Source organism: Prionailurus viverrinus, chromosome F1 (assembly GCF_022837055.1).
Source record: "Prionailurus viverrinus isolate Anna chromosome F1, UM_Priviv_1.0, whole genome shotgun sequence".
Taxonomy (NCBI): Eukaryota; Metazoa; Chordata; class Mammalia; order Carnivora; family Felidae; genus Prionailurus; species Prionailurus viverrinus.
This window is the reverse complement of record NC_062577.1, coordinates 42,311,406-42,328,473: the sequence shown is the minus strand read 5'-3', so window position 1 is coordinate 42,328,473 and position 17,068 is coordinate 42,311,406. Positions and strand designations below refer to the sequence as shown.

Below are 17,068 nucleotides of genomic sequence, written 5' to 3'. Positions count from 1 at the left end.
AAAGGTAACAGATTTTGACAGAAGTGAAAATACAAATACATAATGTAGATGGCTTGTATGGGCAAGAAAGAATTTGAATGCAAGAAGTGTGATCTCAAGCATTACACGTATCCATATCTCTTCAGGCTTACGATGTCATCATCCCCATGTTATACTTTGATAAACATAGGACTATTCAATATAATTAAGCAAGACTTCTAACATATTGTTTCAAGGTATAAGAAAAATTTTGCAAGGTATTCATTGGTTCGATGTGTACCTATTATTCTACATTATAGTTATTAGTCATTATGTACTTTAAAATATTTACTGAACAAGTACATATTCTTTTTCTTTCAGACACGGATTGTTTTAGCTTACCCGACTTCGGTAATGCCACACCCATAGGCCAGAAGAAGACGTTATATAGGTCAGGAGAAAAAGTGACTTATAAATGTCCAAATAATTACCTTTTGGATGGGCCAAATACTATCCAGTGTGTTAACAGCCAATGGATAGGAAAGCCAATATGCAGAGGTACTTCAATGAAATTTTGAAACCTATTTGTGAAAATGTCTTAACTAATATGCCATTCCTTCTAACAGCACTTATGAAATGGACATGGATTATTCTTTTAGGCCAGGTCGAAGAAGTTTACGTTTTAACATAAAGGGATATAATTGTGTACTCAGTGGTCAATCTGAAAGCCCAGTGGTTCTCAAACTGTGGTCTCTGGAAGAACAGAATCAGCATCTTCTGGGAAATGGTTAGAAATGCAAATGTGAATTCACAGGCTTGCTCAGACCTGTGGTGGCAAAAACTCTGGGGCTGCAACCCTGAAAGTGTCTTAACAATTCCCAAGGGATTCAGTGTATACTCCAGTCTAGGAGCCATACCTATATAGCCTGTTATATTTACGTCCACCTGATTCTCACTGGTGAATTATACATTATGCACTGAAATGTCCTTAAGCGTTTGCAAAAAAGAATCATTGAAGGCTGTTTTTGTCAATTGTACATTTATTTTTCTGTTATTTTGCCACTCATCTCCTGTTTGGACTCTCAGTTAATCATCTTTTTCCTTCAGCTCTGGTATTCTTCAAAGCATGTTAATTCTTCATTTATTCTCTAAGGAAGTGGCTGCTGTGTTTATTTTTCTAAGGGCCTAAAATTACATTCATAAACAGGATAATTGCAAGCCAAATTCTGATGTCGAATAATCTTTTTATTTTGATTTTCTTGTGGTTTATAAATTCATTTTGAAAATATATAATTTGGAAGAGTGATTTGACTAGACCCTAACGGATATGTCCAGAAAAACTCTCAGTTTCATAGACGTTTAAGTCTTATAAAATAAAATATATTGCTTTACCTCCTTTTCTTCAATCTTACATGTAAATTTCTTAAAATTAGCAGCCTTTCATGACAGATTAACTGTTGATTTAAAATCCTCTTAGAGATCTATTTGGAATCCCATTCATTGATTTGCTACTCAAAATGATCATTGTGTTAGAGATGCGACTTTTTTTTCTTTCTATTCAGGTATTTCTTGTGGGAATCCACCCAGAGTGAAACATGCTATTATACTAGAAGAGGTGCCTAAGTATCTATCTGGTCAGAGGGCACGTTATGAATGCATCAAACCTTTTGACCTGGATGGGGCAGAAAAGTGATATGTTCAAATGGGAACTGGACACAATCACCTCAGTGCCTAGTTAGAGTATCTTATTTCCTCCCCAAACTTTAGAGAATGTTTTAGGGACTAAATATGTTAACATAAATATATAATGTAGTAGTTATTATAGAATCATCTTTTAATCTTAAATAAAATGATGGTGCTTAAACTCCAATTTTTTCTTTTTGTGGACTGCATAAGTGATATGACATATTTATTTTATGAAGGATTTGACCAGATTAGCACACCTGGAATCATGGAAAATTCTCTATTTTAAGCATTAAGACACTTGGTTGTTTCCTGAGGAATAAGTGTATTAAAGATACGTTCAGGACATTTGACAGCCCTATAAAAATTTCACTTGGAGACAGAATCAGCAGCTGGAATGTGATCATAGACTGGGATACAATTTTGGGCTACTTCAGCTTGTGGATTATTTTTAAAGAAGGTTACTAGCTGAGTTCAACCTGGGAATTAGTGTATACAGAAGAAAAGGTCTAGGGGCGCCTGGGTGGCGCAGTCGGTTAAGCGTCCGACTTCAGCCAGGTCACGATCTCGCGGTCCGGGAGTTCGAGCCCCGCGTCAGGCTCTGGGCTGATGGCTCAGAGCCTGGAGCCTGTTTCCGATTCTGTGTCTCCCTCTCTCTCTGCCCCTCCCCCGTTCATGCTCTGTCTCTCTCTGTCCCAAAAATAAATAAACGTTGAAAAAAAAAATTAAAAAAAAAAAAAAAAAAAAAAAAAGAAAAGGTCTAAGAACTTGGTCATAGGACACTCGAGTATTCAGAGTTTAGGAAAGAAGAGGAGCCAACAAAGCAGATACTATATAGCCACCAGTTTTTCAAATCAACTTTTCCTGGCATTTATATTTCCCAGTCTTTTGCTTTGATCCCACCTACGTTTTTCATGTTTAAAGTGAGTTTCTTTTAGACGCCCTATGGTTGGATCTTGTTTATGTGTGCACTCTGCCATTTTAGTCTTTTCACTGAAGTATTTAACCCACTTACACATAAAGTAATATTTGATAGATTAGGGCTGTGCCAGGCATTTTATTTATTTTGTGTTCCCTGTTTTTCACTCCCATTTCCTTTTCTTATTATCTCTATGGACTTTTGGAACATTTTAAGATAACTTCCATTTTGGTATATCTGCATTGTTTGGGGGCATATCTCTTTGTATCATTTTATGAGTGGTTGCCCTAGGTATTAAGATCTACATAATAGCTTATCATTCCCTCCTGGTCTTGACATTTTACCACCTCACATGAATGTGGAAACCATACTTCCATTTAGGTCCATTTACCCTCCCCACATTTTCTTTTCTTTTCTTTTCTTTTCTTTTCAGTAGGGTTCACATCCAGTGTGGAACCCAACGTGGGGCTTGAACTCACAACACCTGAGCTGATATCAAGGGTCAGGCACTTAACTGACTGAGCCCCCAAGCACCCCTTACCCTCCCCACATTTTAAACATAAATGCCTTTTTTTTCCTTAGTAAGCATAAATGTCTTTAGTGTTTCTTCTACTTATATTGAGCACTATAGGAAATGATACAATGTTGCCCAAACATCAAATACAACAAACTCCTTATGAAAAAGAGTCTATTATATTTACCCTTATTTTTCTCAGTTCCCTTGTTCTTTCTTCCTGCGTGAAGTCTCAGTCCTCCTTCTGTTATCTTTTCGGTGCTATTTGAAGAATTCCTTTAGCAATTCTTTAAAGATAGATCTGCTGGAGATATTTTCCCCGTTTTCCTTTGTCTCAGAACGTCTTTATTTCTCCCTTATATCCTAAGGATGGCATCACTGGATATAGCATTCGGGATGACAGTTTCTTTTCTTCTAGCACTTGAAAAACGTTGTCACTTCTCTCTGGCTCGATGGACACAGATGAGAACCCCACAGACACTTGAACCCTTTTTCCCTTAGAGGTTTGCCTAACTTCTGTGTAGCTGCTTTTGAGATTTTTCCTTTTCTTTAGTTTTCCTGAGTTTGATTATGATGTATCTTGGCTTGAATTTCTTTAGGATTATCCTGTTTGGGTATTTCAGTATGAATGTTTATGCCTTGTACCCAACTTGGGAAATTTTCAGCCATTATTTTTGAAAGTCTCTCTCTTTTTTTTTTTTTTTTTTTCATCTGCAACCCCTTTTTTTCTCTTTCTGGTTGTCCATGGTTTACTATATACTCTTACTGGTCCCTGAGACCCTGTCCACTTTTGTTTTCAGTCTGTTTTCAACGTGAGCAATCTGTATTGTATATTCAAATTGATTTATCCTTCTGTCATCTGTAATCCATGATAGAGCCCATCCAGTGAGGATTTTTAACAATCTATTATTATGTTTTTCTGTTCTATAATTCCCATTGGATTTTTAAAAGCCATCACTAAATAATTCCATTATCTGTGTCATTTAAGTGTTGCCATCTGTTGATTATCTTTTCTCTTTTGAGATTTTACTGGTCTTTGGTATGGTAAGTAATTTTCTCTCTCTTTAAAATTTTATTTTGAGAGAGCGAGCGAGAGAGTCCTCACACCAGCACACAAGCAGAGGAGGGGCAGAGGGAGAGCGAGAATCCCAAGCAGGATCCTCTCTGCCATCATAGACCCCAACACAGGGCTCGAACTCTTGAACTGTGGTATTATGACCTGAGCCAAAGTCAAGAAGTGTTGGATGCTCAACCCATTGAGCTACCAGATGCCCCTATATTGAGTGTTTTTTTTTTTAATTTCTTTATTTATTTTGTAATTTACATCCAAGTCAGCACACAGTGCAACAATGATTTCAGGAGCAGATTCCTTAATGCCCCTTATGCATTTAACCCGATTTAACCCAACTCCCTCCCACAACCCCTCCAGCAACCCTCAGTTTGTTCTCCATATTTATGAGTCTCTTCTGTTTGTCCCCCTCCCTGTTTTTATATTATTTTTGTTTCCCTTCCCTTATGTTCATCTGTTTTGTCTCTTAAAGTCCTCATATGAGTGAAGTTATATGATACTTGTTTTCTCTGACTAATTTCACTTAGCATAATACCCTGCAGTTCCATCCACATAGTTACAAATGGCAAGATTTCATTCATTTTGATTGCCAAGTAATACTCCATTGTATATATATATACCACATCTTCTTTATCCATCCACCCATCGATGGACAATTGGGCTCTTTCCATTCTTTGGCTCTTAATTGATAGTGCTGCTATAAACATGGGGGTGCATGTGCCCCTGCAAAACAGCATACCTGTATCCCTTGGATAAATACCTAGTAGTGCAGTTCCTGGATTGTAGTGTAGTTCTATTTTTAATTTTTTGAGGAACCTCCATACTGTTTTCCAGAGTGGCTGTACCAGTTTGCATTCCCACCAGCAGTGCAAAAGAAATCCTCTTTCTCCACCTCCTCGCCAACATCTCTTGTTGCCTGAGTTGTTAATGTTAGCCATTCTGGCAGGTGTGTTTCCCTGATGATGAAAGATGTTGAGCATTTTTTCATGTGCCGGTTGGCCATCTGGATGTCTTCTTTGGAGAAGTGTCTATTCATGTCTTTTGCCTATTTCTTCACTGCATTATTTGTTTTTTGGGTGTTGAGTTTGATAAGTTCTTTATAGATTTTTGGATACTAACCCTTTATCTGATAAGTCGTTTGCAAATATCTTCTCCCATTCTCTTGGTTGCCTTTTAGTTTTGCTGATTGTTTCCTTCGCTGTGAAGCAGCTTTTTATTTTGATGAAGTCTCAATAGTTCATTTTTGCTTTTGTTTCCCTTGCCTCTGGAGACATGTTGAGTAAGAAGTTGCTGTGGCCAAGGTTAAGGAGATTTTTGCTGCTATCTCCTTGAGGATTTTCATGGCTTCCTGTCTTACATTTAGGTCTTTCCTCTGTTTTGAGTTTATTTTTGTGTATGGTGTAAGAAAGTGGTCCAGGTTAATTCTTCTGCATGTTGCTGTCCAGTTTTCCCAGCACCACTTGCTGAAGAGACTGTCTTTATTCCATTGGGTATTTTTTCCTGCCTTGTCAAAGATTAATTGTCCATACGTTTGTGGGTCCATTTCTGGGTTCCCTATTGTGTTCCATCGATCTGAGTGTCTGTTTTTGTGCTAGTGTAATGAGGGATTTTCAATTGTATTCTAGACATTTGGGATATTATGTTTTAAGGCTCTGGATTTTATTGACATCTCTTACTTATCAGGCCTCCAAGACTACCACAGTGCAAGTCCAGGCTTCCCACTTGACCTCCACTGACAACACGGCAAGTGGAGAGGTGTCTTATTCCCTGAGTGTGGAGAGCAGTCTGGGCTGCTCACTTGGCCTCTGCTGATCACTGTTGATCTGTGAGCCACACAGGGAGAGGACTGGTCTCGGTTTCTTTATGATGGTATTTGGGAGCATTTCAAGTATTGTAAAAAATACCTGTTTTGCTAGAATACTCCTCTCCTAGGCCTTTGGCTAAATAGAGTGGATGATGTTTGGAACTTTTTTTTTCTTGAACTTGATATCATTTCTGGGTTCCATTCTTCTTCAGTGCTCAGTCCAGGGTCCGTAGAAGGCACAATGAAAACCCAAATGAACTGTGTAATTCCTTGAATCCCAAGGTCTCTTATCAGATTGATATCTTCTCTGCATCTTTCGTAATCTCCTATGTTGGTTTTTATAATATGTTCAGGGTTTTTAGTTTTACTTAGCAGAAGGGATAAGCAGAAATGTTTCTACGTCATCATGTCCAGAATGGGAGGCCAGCAATTGCCTTTCACATTATATAGATTTGTAATTCTTTGACATGATTAAAGAAACTGATGTTTCTTTTGTAATAACAATGAAAATCAATACATAGTAGACCATGCATTATGTTGTAACTAATGAGAAAAATTTCTTTGTGTATATTAGCTATCTGTCTGGCATTTATTCAGTAGGAAAAATGGTTTTTAATACCAGAATACTGCAAAGCAGACATATTTGTTAATGCTTTATGTGTACTTTCATGTGGGATTAAAGGAAGTGCTTAAAAGTGTTATTCTCAGTTTAAATGATTAGAATTTCTCCAATGAATCATTTCTGTCAGCAGAAATCCCAAGTCTTGATATTGTATATTGTGCTACATTTCTATTTACTTTACTTTAACCTGTTTTTCTTTGCACTTTCAATAAATCAAATAATATCTTTTTAGATCCTAATGAAAACTGTGGGCCCCCTCCGCCTCTTGACAATGGAGACATGACCACATTCCCAAAATCAGAATATCCTCCAGGATCATCAGTTGAGTACCAGTGCCAGTCCTTGTATGTGCTTGAGGGAAACAAGGTCATCACATGCAGATATGGACAGTGGTCAAAACCACCAAAGTGCTTAGGTAAATATTTTAATATTCACCTGGATCCTGGGAAATAATGAGAAAGGTGTTTTGCTGTTATTAACAGAATATTCATGGATTAACCACAACCATTGTGTCAAATGTTTGACTACTAAATATTAATCTGTGAAGAAATAAAGTTAGAAAAAAGTCTTAAACAACAACAACAACAAAGTATTCTTTAATGAAAGCTCTTCCTATTGTTATTGACATGATGGATCTTCTATTATAACATTTAATTATCACACCTTAAACACAGTGCCTCATTTTTACATCATTAATCATTTAAAATGATTTACATCTACGTGATAGATTTTCAATGTATTGGTTTGGAAAAGGTTTTGGAAACAGAGCCCTGGGCCAGTGTAGAAGATTCTACTTGAAAGTCTGAAATTCTGTGGAAAATATTTGTTTACTTCTTAATGCTTATGTTCATTTTTTTTAAACCTTCAGATGTATGTATAATATCAGAAGACTCCATGGAAAGACATAACATACAATTACGATGGTCTTCTGTGAAAAAACTGTATTCCCCAACAGGGGATACTGTTGAATTTGAATGTAAAACTGGATATCGTAGACAGACATCACAACAAACATTCCGAGCAACCTGTTGGGAGGGGAAGCTGACCTATCCTGTTTGTGTAAAAAACAATGGTTAAGATGCAGTCCTAAAACTAAAATATGTACAATATTGAGAATTTTTCATTGTCAATCCAACTCAGTTTATTTTGTCAAGTGTTATTTAGCTCATTTACTTTCATAAATCAGAATTTGTGTTAAATATTATATGGATGATGTAATTAAATCTGAGAGACAAATAAATCACATCTTAAAAGTACCTCATTAAAACTTGGCAAACCAAAATTCTTTATGTCCTATTCTTAAAATATCTATGACAAGAAATTAGATTCAACCATTTCAGTGGTGACTTCTATCCATCTTTCTCCTACCTTTCTCACGTCTTCCTCCAAATTTCTGAGCCTTCCTGAAACTATCCATTTCAGAGGAAATGGGAGAAGATACTTCTTTACAACTTCAAAATAAGTTCACTTCAAAAACACATCAAAATCTATGTCATCCCTCTGTCAGTTAGAAGATGTAAGCAGTTACTTATCTAGCAATAGATATACCAAAAAACGATGGGATACATGATCTCCTAAAAGATGACTCTCTAGCACACATAAAAATTCAAAGAAATCATAAAGAGAAATTGGATCTAACTGGTGCATAACTATCCTAAAACGTAACATGAAAGGGACAAAAAAATACATCAAGTATAAACACACAGAATGCTTTGAACACTGCATAAATGTTTACAGAGCAAAGATTGTCAGGAAGTAAAATAAAAAGTGTACAATAACTATAGTTAAATTTAGAGAAACTAGGGGTAGGAGTTGGTGTTGAACTTACACTTACCTGCAGTCTCCACTTTTTCTATCTTTCATATATATCACCTTTAAACCCCAAAATGTGTTACTTTAAAATAAAGATAAAGTAAGACAGTACATGCTGAGAACTATGAGAACCTCTTTGGTAATGATCTTCAAATCCAGTGACACATTCAGGATGTTGTTAGTATAGAGAGTTTTGGAAACATTCAACCATAAGATCTGAAATATGATTTTAATATTCATACATTCCAAACAACATAATTAGTTAACATCGATTGAACATAAACATTTTTAACTTCTACAAAAACATAAAAACTTAAAGATGAAAATAAAGATATAATTAAGGTAAAAATATTTTAAGGTGATATCTTCTTCATTTTGCATCAAATCAAGTGGCATTCTTAGAATGAGTAAGCTGGCTGTCTCCAATGGAGCCAATTTATCTAAATCTGAATCACAAATGAGAGTCAATTTTCTCACATTTAAAGGACTATTGTTAAAATTGTCAAGTTATCTGTGGTGTTAATATTGGTGTAAATACTATTTCTCCAGAACATTTCACCTAATGCTGGTGGAATCAGTGTATGACAATTGGCCTGTAACCAATATGACCTATAACCATTTATTTTCACTTTTTTTTTTTTTTAATTTTTTTTTTCAACGTTTATTTATTTTGGGGACAGAGAGAGACAGAGCATGAACGGGGGAGGGGCAGAGAGAGAGGGAGACACAGAATCGGAAACAGGCTCCAGGCTCCGAGCCATCAGCCCAGAGCCTGATGCGGGGCTCGAACTCACGGACCGCGAGATCGTGACCTGGCTGAAGTCGGACGCTTAACCGACTGCGCCACCCAGGCGCCCCTATTTTCACTTTTGGCTGCAAAATAATTACTTTTAAGATTAATTCTAATATTTTTCTGCAGTTATTGTCATTCCTGTGTAAAGATGAGTGTTAATTTGCCAACTCACTATAGCTTTTAACTGAAAAGGTTTGGTAAATCTTTAATTTTCAATTTTTAGAGTAAGAACTTGCTAATAGTGAACTTCTGATAGCTTTACATATATATATTTGTTTTGTTTTGTTTTGTTTTCTTTTGTTTTTAATGTTGTATCACCGGGGCACCTGGGTGGCTCAGTCGATTGAGCATCCATCATGATTTTGGCTCAGGTCATGGGATCGAGCCCAGGACTTGAGCTCTGGGCTCTGCGCTGAGTGGGGAGCCTGCTTAAGATTCTTTCTCTCTTTCCATTTGCCCCGCTCTCACCACAGAGCTCTCCTCTCTCTCTCAAAACAATACATACATACATACATACATACATACATACATACATACATCAACATGGATTCCTGAATTTTTATTTATTCAATTTATCATAATGAATTATAGGCATTATTTTTGAAGCTCAAATTATCCCAAATTTGGCTAGTTGAGAGCCTCTTGAAACCTGCTGCTGATTGCTTTGTTATACCCCATTATTCTTTGAGCATTTCTTAAGACAACATGATGTTCCAGGCTCTCTGGGTATTTCCCTGCCCAATGCCTGTAAGCATACACCTTTCCAAAGGGGTCTGATTCCTTTTACTGGGAAATAGTGTTTAGAGCCCAAGAATTGTACCATCCTGTGAAGAGAGTTATGTTGAAATAGAAATGTTCAACACCGTGGAAGCGTCTTTAAATGTCTTCTTGCTTGACAGAAGACTGAAATAGAAGTGATATTTAAAATTCATTTGCTCCTATTGGATCTTACAATTCAAGGTTAATAACACAGGGTTAAAAACTTTCTAGTACATTTTCTGTCTCTTCTCTTTACTCACATATTCTTATATTTCAATATTTGCAAAAATAATATAAAAAGTTTAATACAAACATTACTACTACCAGGTAAACTACTGAATGAAGGTTACAATGTCTTTGCATTTATTTTGTCCCGGGATGTTCAACTCTGAATGTAAGTACTCTCTTCCAAAATGACTTCAAATAATCCTTATCTCTGATTGGTTCACTTCCCAACTTAATACAGTTTTACATTTATTTGCATTCATATTTTAATTTTAAATCATGCTTCTTCCTCTATTAAACTAAACTTTTTAGATATGAAAAACAGCTACATGTTTCAAAAGTCAAAGTCACATGACAAGGCTCTCTGAAGAGTAAGCTTTTTCCATCATTTATCTGTTCCTCATTTAATAAAGTTATATTTTTATTAGTTTCTGTCATCCTCCCAGTGTTTATTACTCTCCTTTTTTCAATATATAGAAGGGAGGTGATTTTACACATTTATCTGTACCTTGCTGTTTTCGTATTATCATTCTAATCTTCTCTTGAATAGCCTTCCTCAGCTCCCTGCACAGAGGCTGCCTCAGTAGCTGTGCTGCGGTAGACACTGGTCACCAGCACAGTCTGGATCAAGCGTCCCCACATGTGGCTGCGTTGGGAGCCAGCAGGGAAAAGGCTGTCTGGCACTGGCCTCCTCTGGGCTCCTCTGACCTTGGCCTTGTCGCTGGGGTTCTTGATTATAAAGGCCTCCTAGGTCAGAAGGGTAGGAGGAGCCCAAGTTGCGCCTGGCCCCAGGCCACGTTAGGGGCCCTTGTAAGAATCCTGGTGGCGGGCAGACACTGGGAGACCTAATCTTTGGACGCCCAGTGTGAAATCCTCCTTTGTGTAACTGTGTCAGCGAACGAGCAATTAGTATTTATTTCTTGGTGGATGGACACTCTGCCCTTAACCGTTCCCATACGCAAAAATTAACCTAGTAGGAGCCAAGACCCCAGGTCTTTAAATCCATGCCTCCAGGGCACACAGCAGTCCCTTTCAGGGAAACCCAAAACTTCACACCTGTCAGAGTTTTGAAAAATATGACTGCAAATTTGCAAAACACTGTGTAACCCATCACACTCATTACCTCAATCGTTTCTCATGGAAACCCTATGACGTAGGTACTCCATGCACATCTTTCAGAGAATGCAAGGGTTTTAGAAAGAATAAGCCGTTGGCCCAATATCACGTTGCTAGGGAGAAGCCATGCCATAACCTGACCCTAATCTGGCTCACAGATTTTTTTTTTTAATAAGCAACGTGAATAATTTAATTAGTTTTGGAAACCCCTCTCTCCCCAAATAACACCTGACGCAAAATGCAATAACGCTTTGCAAAAGTTACCTACAGGTGGTCAAAAATATTTTAAAACAGATTTGAAGATTGTTTGTAGTGTTTTTACTCATAACATGAGGCGCAAACCTTGGACGAGGGCGGATTCCCCGTTTTGCTATCACCCCATGTAAATTTAAAACAAAAGAGAAAATTCGGAGACTTCCTAGCGTGCCATTAAATGCAAAGACAAACAAAGCCCTTAAGAAAACCATTCGGGAGGGCTACGAAACGAATAAAACACAAGGGTCAATTACTTCTGTGGGGCTGAATTAAACTGAAGGGAAGTCAAGACGCCCTAACGCCTTGAGCGGCAATAGACAGAGGCACCTTAGCCACCGCGGGACCCCTGCAGGCGTGCAGGAGCCAGCCAGTCGCGCAGGCGCAGGGCCGGAGCGGGAATGCGCCCCGCCTTCCCCGGGCCCCGCCCCCCCGCTTCAGTTCCGGGTCCTGTCAGTAGGGGCGGCCGCGGTCTGGGCAGCGGCCAAAGGCGCGCAGCTGCGCGGCCCGGGTTTCCAGCCGGGCCTCTTTCCCGGCCGGGCCCCAGCATGGCTGCCCCCAGGGCTGCGGGTGGGGACGGTGCCGCGTTGTCGCGTTCCTGACGGCCCCTGGCGTCTGTGCTCTCCTTCTCTTCCCCAGGCCACTCCAGCAGACATGTTTGCCAAGGCCTTTCGGGTCAAGTCCAACACGGCCATCAAGGGGTCGGACAGGTGAGGGAGAGGAGGGCCCTGTTCCGCCCACCAGGACACCCAGCCATTTCTCCATCCCGGCGGGCCCACAACCGTCTTTGGACTAGCTCAGCCGACCCGGGGTGGAGGCCGAGGGGTCCAGCGGGGGAAGGGACCCCAGGGGACCAGGCTGGAATAGACATGTTTTGAGGGTGAAGAGGGAGAGGAGGCCTGATTTATCTCCCAGGCTATCTTTTGGATATTGTAGTTCGTTTAAAGGAAAACGTAATTCAATGAGCGCTTACTGACTGCGATCTATAGAAGGTATTGCGGAGGGCGCCAAAAAAGAAAGGAAAGAAGGAAGACAGACAGACAGACAGGGTGCCACTCTCCTAAGAGCTTAGAGTCCCTGAGGAGAAGTCAGATGGGGAACCGAGAACTACAACGATAGGAGGAAAAGTGTCTAGTGATTACTTCTGGCAGGAGAGACAGACAGATGGAGGGAGAGGTGAGGGAGAATTAAGGGACATGTTTTGAGGAGACCTGTATCTGTTCAGACAGTGTCGCAAACGCAGATAGCACGTTGCGAATTTTGGACCCCGTGTTCTATAGTTGTCACTCTTGGTGCCCTGGTATAGCTTTTTAACCATCTGGACAGGTTTGCTAAGCATATAGAGAAGGGAGTGGGCGCGAGGGCTAGGCATAGAGGCAGGAAGGCAGGGCTGAATTTCCAAAGTCAGGCTAACTTGGTTACTGCCTGGATCTCACTTTCCCTCTTTGTTCGTAAAATGGAAAGTCTTGCCCCCAAGAATATGTGACAATAGAGGAGACATGGGATGTGAAAGAGAATAGGATGTTTTGGAAGAGTGTACGAGAGTAGGGCATCATAAAGCAGTTTTTCCTTGGCCCCTTGATTTGATAGTAAGTCCTTCCGAATCCTTTGCATTTCTCAAAATGCATCCAGGCACGATTCATACCACTCATTGGTTTGCTTTCTGCAGGAGAAAGCTTCGGGCTCATGTGATGGCTGCTTTCCCCACTCTAGGAACAGATCAGGTCTCTGTGTTGGTACCTGGAAAGGAGGAGCTCACCATTGTGAAACTGTATGCTCACAGAGGGGATGCAGTGACTGTGTACGTGAGCGGTGGTAACCCCATCCTGTTCGAAGTGGAGAAAAATCTGTATCCGACAGGTATGGCAACGGGATGGACGTGGCCATTACTGTAATCCTTGCCTGGCATCCGTTTCTCCTTATTTCTTTCATTCACCTGCCTTACTCAAAACAGTAAGTGCCAAATCTCCCAGTACCATCCGTAAGAATCGTTTCGGGCCCAGTGTCCCTAGACTTGGGTCTTTCAAGGTCGAAACTTACTGCCGTAGGAGGGAGAATGAAAGGGCCAATACAGAAAGAGCGTGGTTGCCAAGAGATCTTCTGAGATGAAGGAATAGTAGTTCCTAGTGGGTTAACTAGGGATGGAGCAGGGGTCTCGAAAAGGGTGGCATTTCAGGACATGTAGGAAATACGTCTTAAAACGATGACTGGCAGGATTTTCTTTAGAGACTGAAAAGATCCTGTGATAGGCAAGAAGCTGGGTTAATGAAACCACGTACCCAGCTGTCTTAGTGATGTACTCCCATCGAGATACCTCACAGGGATTCTTCCTTCGGCTCTATCTGGCTCTCAGGATCCTTTGGTTTCTCTCCTTGTGACAGATCTCAGACATCTAGGGTCCTTTTGTCTCTAGCTGCTGACACCTGCTTTGTCACTGGGGCTTTTCTTGCCCTAAACTGGGCTGCAGCAGCGTAGGGTGGTCTCCTTGGGCCGCTCCTGCCCCCACCCCACTTTGCTGCTGTAGGGACATAGGAGGCGCTTTTTGATCTAAGGGTTTTTACCACTAATCACTATGAAAACAGAGGGAATACAAATAATAAACATGCGGAAATTTCCAAATTGTTTACAGGCTGGTGCCCTGTTCTTAGTCTACTTGTTTCTGAGGTCACAAATGGAATCCTCCTTGGTCTTTGTCCCCGCTTTTACCTGCTGTGCCCATTTCTACAACTACAATCAGGTGGAATGATAGGGGCCTCCCAGTCTCAGGTGTCATCCAGGTTTTTAAGAATCTACCTTCTTCATTCCAATAGCAAAGCCTGTGGGCCCACTGCCTCCCTGTAATTTCCTAAGCATACCCACAGAAGATTTCCTTAGTCATTGAAGAGAGAGCTTTAAAGACAAGAGAGTGACTACCATTTATAATTTTTAAAAATTATATTCACATGTACTTTTGCATATGTGTATACTTTTTCAATTTTCAGTAGTTTTACCACCTTCACAAGTGTGGAAATTCTTGGTGATATCCTAATATTTATCCTCCCATATTTCCATTTTATATGGCTCTATAATGGTATAAATATGTTTATGTGATTTGTAAGCATTTTTATGTATATTTGTAATCGCTTATATTGCGATTATTAAAAGATAAAAAGGTATATTAGAAAAAAAAAGAATCTGTCTATTTTAAGAAGGAAACCCCTAGAAACCAACGCTACACTGTATGTTAACTAACTTGAATTTAAATAAATACATTTAAATTTGAACAAAAACACACAAAAACCAGAATGAACCCTCTTTGGGCCTCACAGCCTCTTCTCTAGCGTTGAGCTGAGTTCCTTTACTGTCCCTGAATTAAAGTGGCCTTCGCGTTTGGCTTTGCCAGTGCCCCAGGGGATTGACTTTTTGGCAATAAATCTGTGTCTCTTTTTGGGCAGTGTATGCCTTGTGGTCCTATCCTGACCTTCTCCCAGCTTTCACGACGTGGCCTCCGGTGCTTGAAAAACTGGTGGGGGGAGCAGGTAAGAAGATTTCCCTATATTCTGGCTATCGACTGAAACCCGCTTAGGAAGGACCGACTACTCCAATAAATGTACCCACTTCCTGCGTTCATATGGTTGAAAAGTGGAATTTTTCCCCCGTTTGCGTTTCATCTCTCTCTTGACTGCTTCTGTGAGGTCCCTGGGCCTCTACGACGCTGTTGAAAGGCTTCAGTCAGCTTTGTACTTTGTACTTCAATGAGAAAATAGTTTGTGAACTGCCATATGCTGTCCTTTAAGTCAGTAAGCTAAATTTGGGAAACCAGAATAAGATAGGTCATGGAACTGGCCTTGGTGCTTCAGTTGGATCACTAGCCCCCCTAGGGAAATGGTGTGATACTCAGGTTGCTGTCTTTTAATTTTCATTATGAATAACCTTGCTGATACCTGATAAAGGTTTGTAGGTTGAGTGAATGAATAAATGATGAAGTAGAACTTGGAATTGTTTAGAGGCAGAATACAGGTTGTGATGCATTTGTTTCGTTTGCTGCAGATTTGATGCTGCCAGGACTCGTGGTGCCCCCTGCTGGTCTGCCTCAGGTACAGAAGGGTGACCTCTGTGCCATTGCCTTGCTGGGGAACAGGTACTATGTCAGTCCACTGTGCCTTTTGGGGAAAATCTTCAGTAAAACTGGGGAAGGGTTTGGGAAATGACAACTTCCCAAGCTTATGGATAAAGGATTAAAGGAAGAAAAAGCAGCTTCTTGTGGAGTGGGCCACTGGGGGGATGGTAGTGAGCCTGTGCGGCTGTCTATACATGTGGGCCAAGCATAGCTGCTGCTGCTGTTTTGTTTTTGTTTTTTTAGTAATTTTACATTTACAGAAGAGTTACAAAGATAGTATAGAGGTATAGAGTTCTTATCCAGCTTCCTGTAATAATGTTTTTTTATAACCTTCCTGATAATGTTTTTTTATAACCAAAGTACAGGTATCAAAACTAAGGAATTAACATTGGCACAGTCCTATGAATACAATTGTAGATTTTATTCATACTCCCCCAGTTTTTCCACGAAATGTCTTTCCATTCAAGAATCCAGTCTAGGGGTTAAAGTTAAACGTCCAACTTCAGCTCATGTCAGGATCTCACGGTGCTTGAGTTTGAGCCCCATGTCGGGCTCTGTGTTGACAGCTCAGAGCTTGGATCCTGCTACAGATTCTGTGTCTCCCTCTCTCTCTCTGCCCCTCCCCTGCTCGTGCTCTGTCTGTCTCTCTCTCAAAAATAAAGATTAAAAAAAAGGAAAAGGATCTAGTCTAGGATACCTTTTGCATTTAGTTGTTGGCTTCTTAGTCTCTTTGTAGCAGAATTCTCACACAGAATCGTGACACCAAGGCTTACCTTCCCAGGAAGCAACTTTATTTCTAAACTCAGTTGGGTTTGTACCCAAAGAACTGGACCCAGAATGTCTCGTGGTATAATTTTTTTTATACATTTTCTATTTCTTTGTCTCCCATATATGGTAACACACACAAACATGTAGTCTAATTAAGTAGTCTTTGTTTACAAGGTCATGAGGGATGTTGTCACATAGGCACATAGCCAGATTACCTTAAAGTTTTTTTGTTTTGTTTTTTGTTTTTTCTTTCTTTTTTCTCTTTTTTTCTCTCCTTAGGGAGAGAAACATTTCCACCTTTGATGCTCAGACTTCTCTATTTCGTTTCATAGAGCATCATCTTGGTTTAGAGGTTTATATATTTAAAAAAAAATTTTTTTAATATTTATTTTTGAGATAGAGACAGAGCACAAGCTGGGGAGGGTAGAGAGAGAGGGAGACACAGAATCCAAAGCAGGCTTCAGGCTCTGAGTTGTCAGCACAGAACCCAACGCGGGGCCCAAACCCATGAACCATGAGATCATGATCCGAGCCGAAGTCAGATGCTCAACTGACTGAGTCACCCAGGCTCCCCAAGAGGTTTATATTTTTATAACATTATTACATGAGTGGCCGTCCTTTTTTGTTTTTAAAATTTTTTAACGTTTATTAATTTTTGAGAGAGAGAGAGAGACA

General features: G+C 39.8%; 2 protein-coding genes across 7 annotated transcripts in view; both read left to right on the top strand.

The window, feature by feature from the left end:
* The window catches only part of LOC125155619 (complement factor H-like), a 109,023-nt gene extending 101,187 nt beyond the window's left edge, over nucleotides 1-7,836 (top strand). For all 3 annotated transcript variants that reach the window (XM_047841073.1, XM_047841074.1, XM_047841075.1), the window contains 3 exons: nucleotides 340-516; nucleotides 6,802-6,984; nucleotides 7,438-7,836. In XM_047841073.1, the coding sequence (XP_047697029.1) occupies nucleotides 340-516; nucleotides 6,802-6,984; nucleotides 7,438-7,646 (569 nt within the window). In that variant the 3' untranslated portion in view covers nucleotides 7,647-7,836. The remainder of the gene's footprint in view (nucleotides 1-339; nucleotides 517-6,801; nucleotides 6,985-7,437) is intronic.
* Nucleotides 7,837-11,983: 4,147 nt separating this feature from the next.
* The window catches only part of EIF2D (eukaryotic translation initiation factor 2D), a 28,820-nt gene continuing 23,735 nt past the window's right edge, over nucleotides 11,984-17,068 (top strand). For 2 of the 4 annotated variants that reach the window (XM_047840620.1, XM_047840618.1), the window contains exons 1-4: nucleotides 11,984-12,236; nucleotides 13,196-13,386; nucleotides 14,961-15,044; nucleotides 15,556-15,646. In XM_047840620.1, coding sequence (XP_047696576.1) covers nucleotides 12,181-12,236; nucleotides 13,196-13,386; nucleotides 14,961-15,044; nucleotides 15,556-15,646 — 422 coding nt within the window. In that variant the 5' untranslated portion in view covers nucleotides 11,984-12,180. The remainder of the gene's footprint in view (nucleotides 12,237-13,195; nucleotides 13,387-14,960; nucleotides 15,045-15,555; nucleotides 15,647-17,068) is intronic. The other 2 variants (XM_047840621.1, XM_047840619.1) reach the window with 2 other exon arrangements.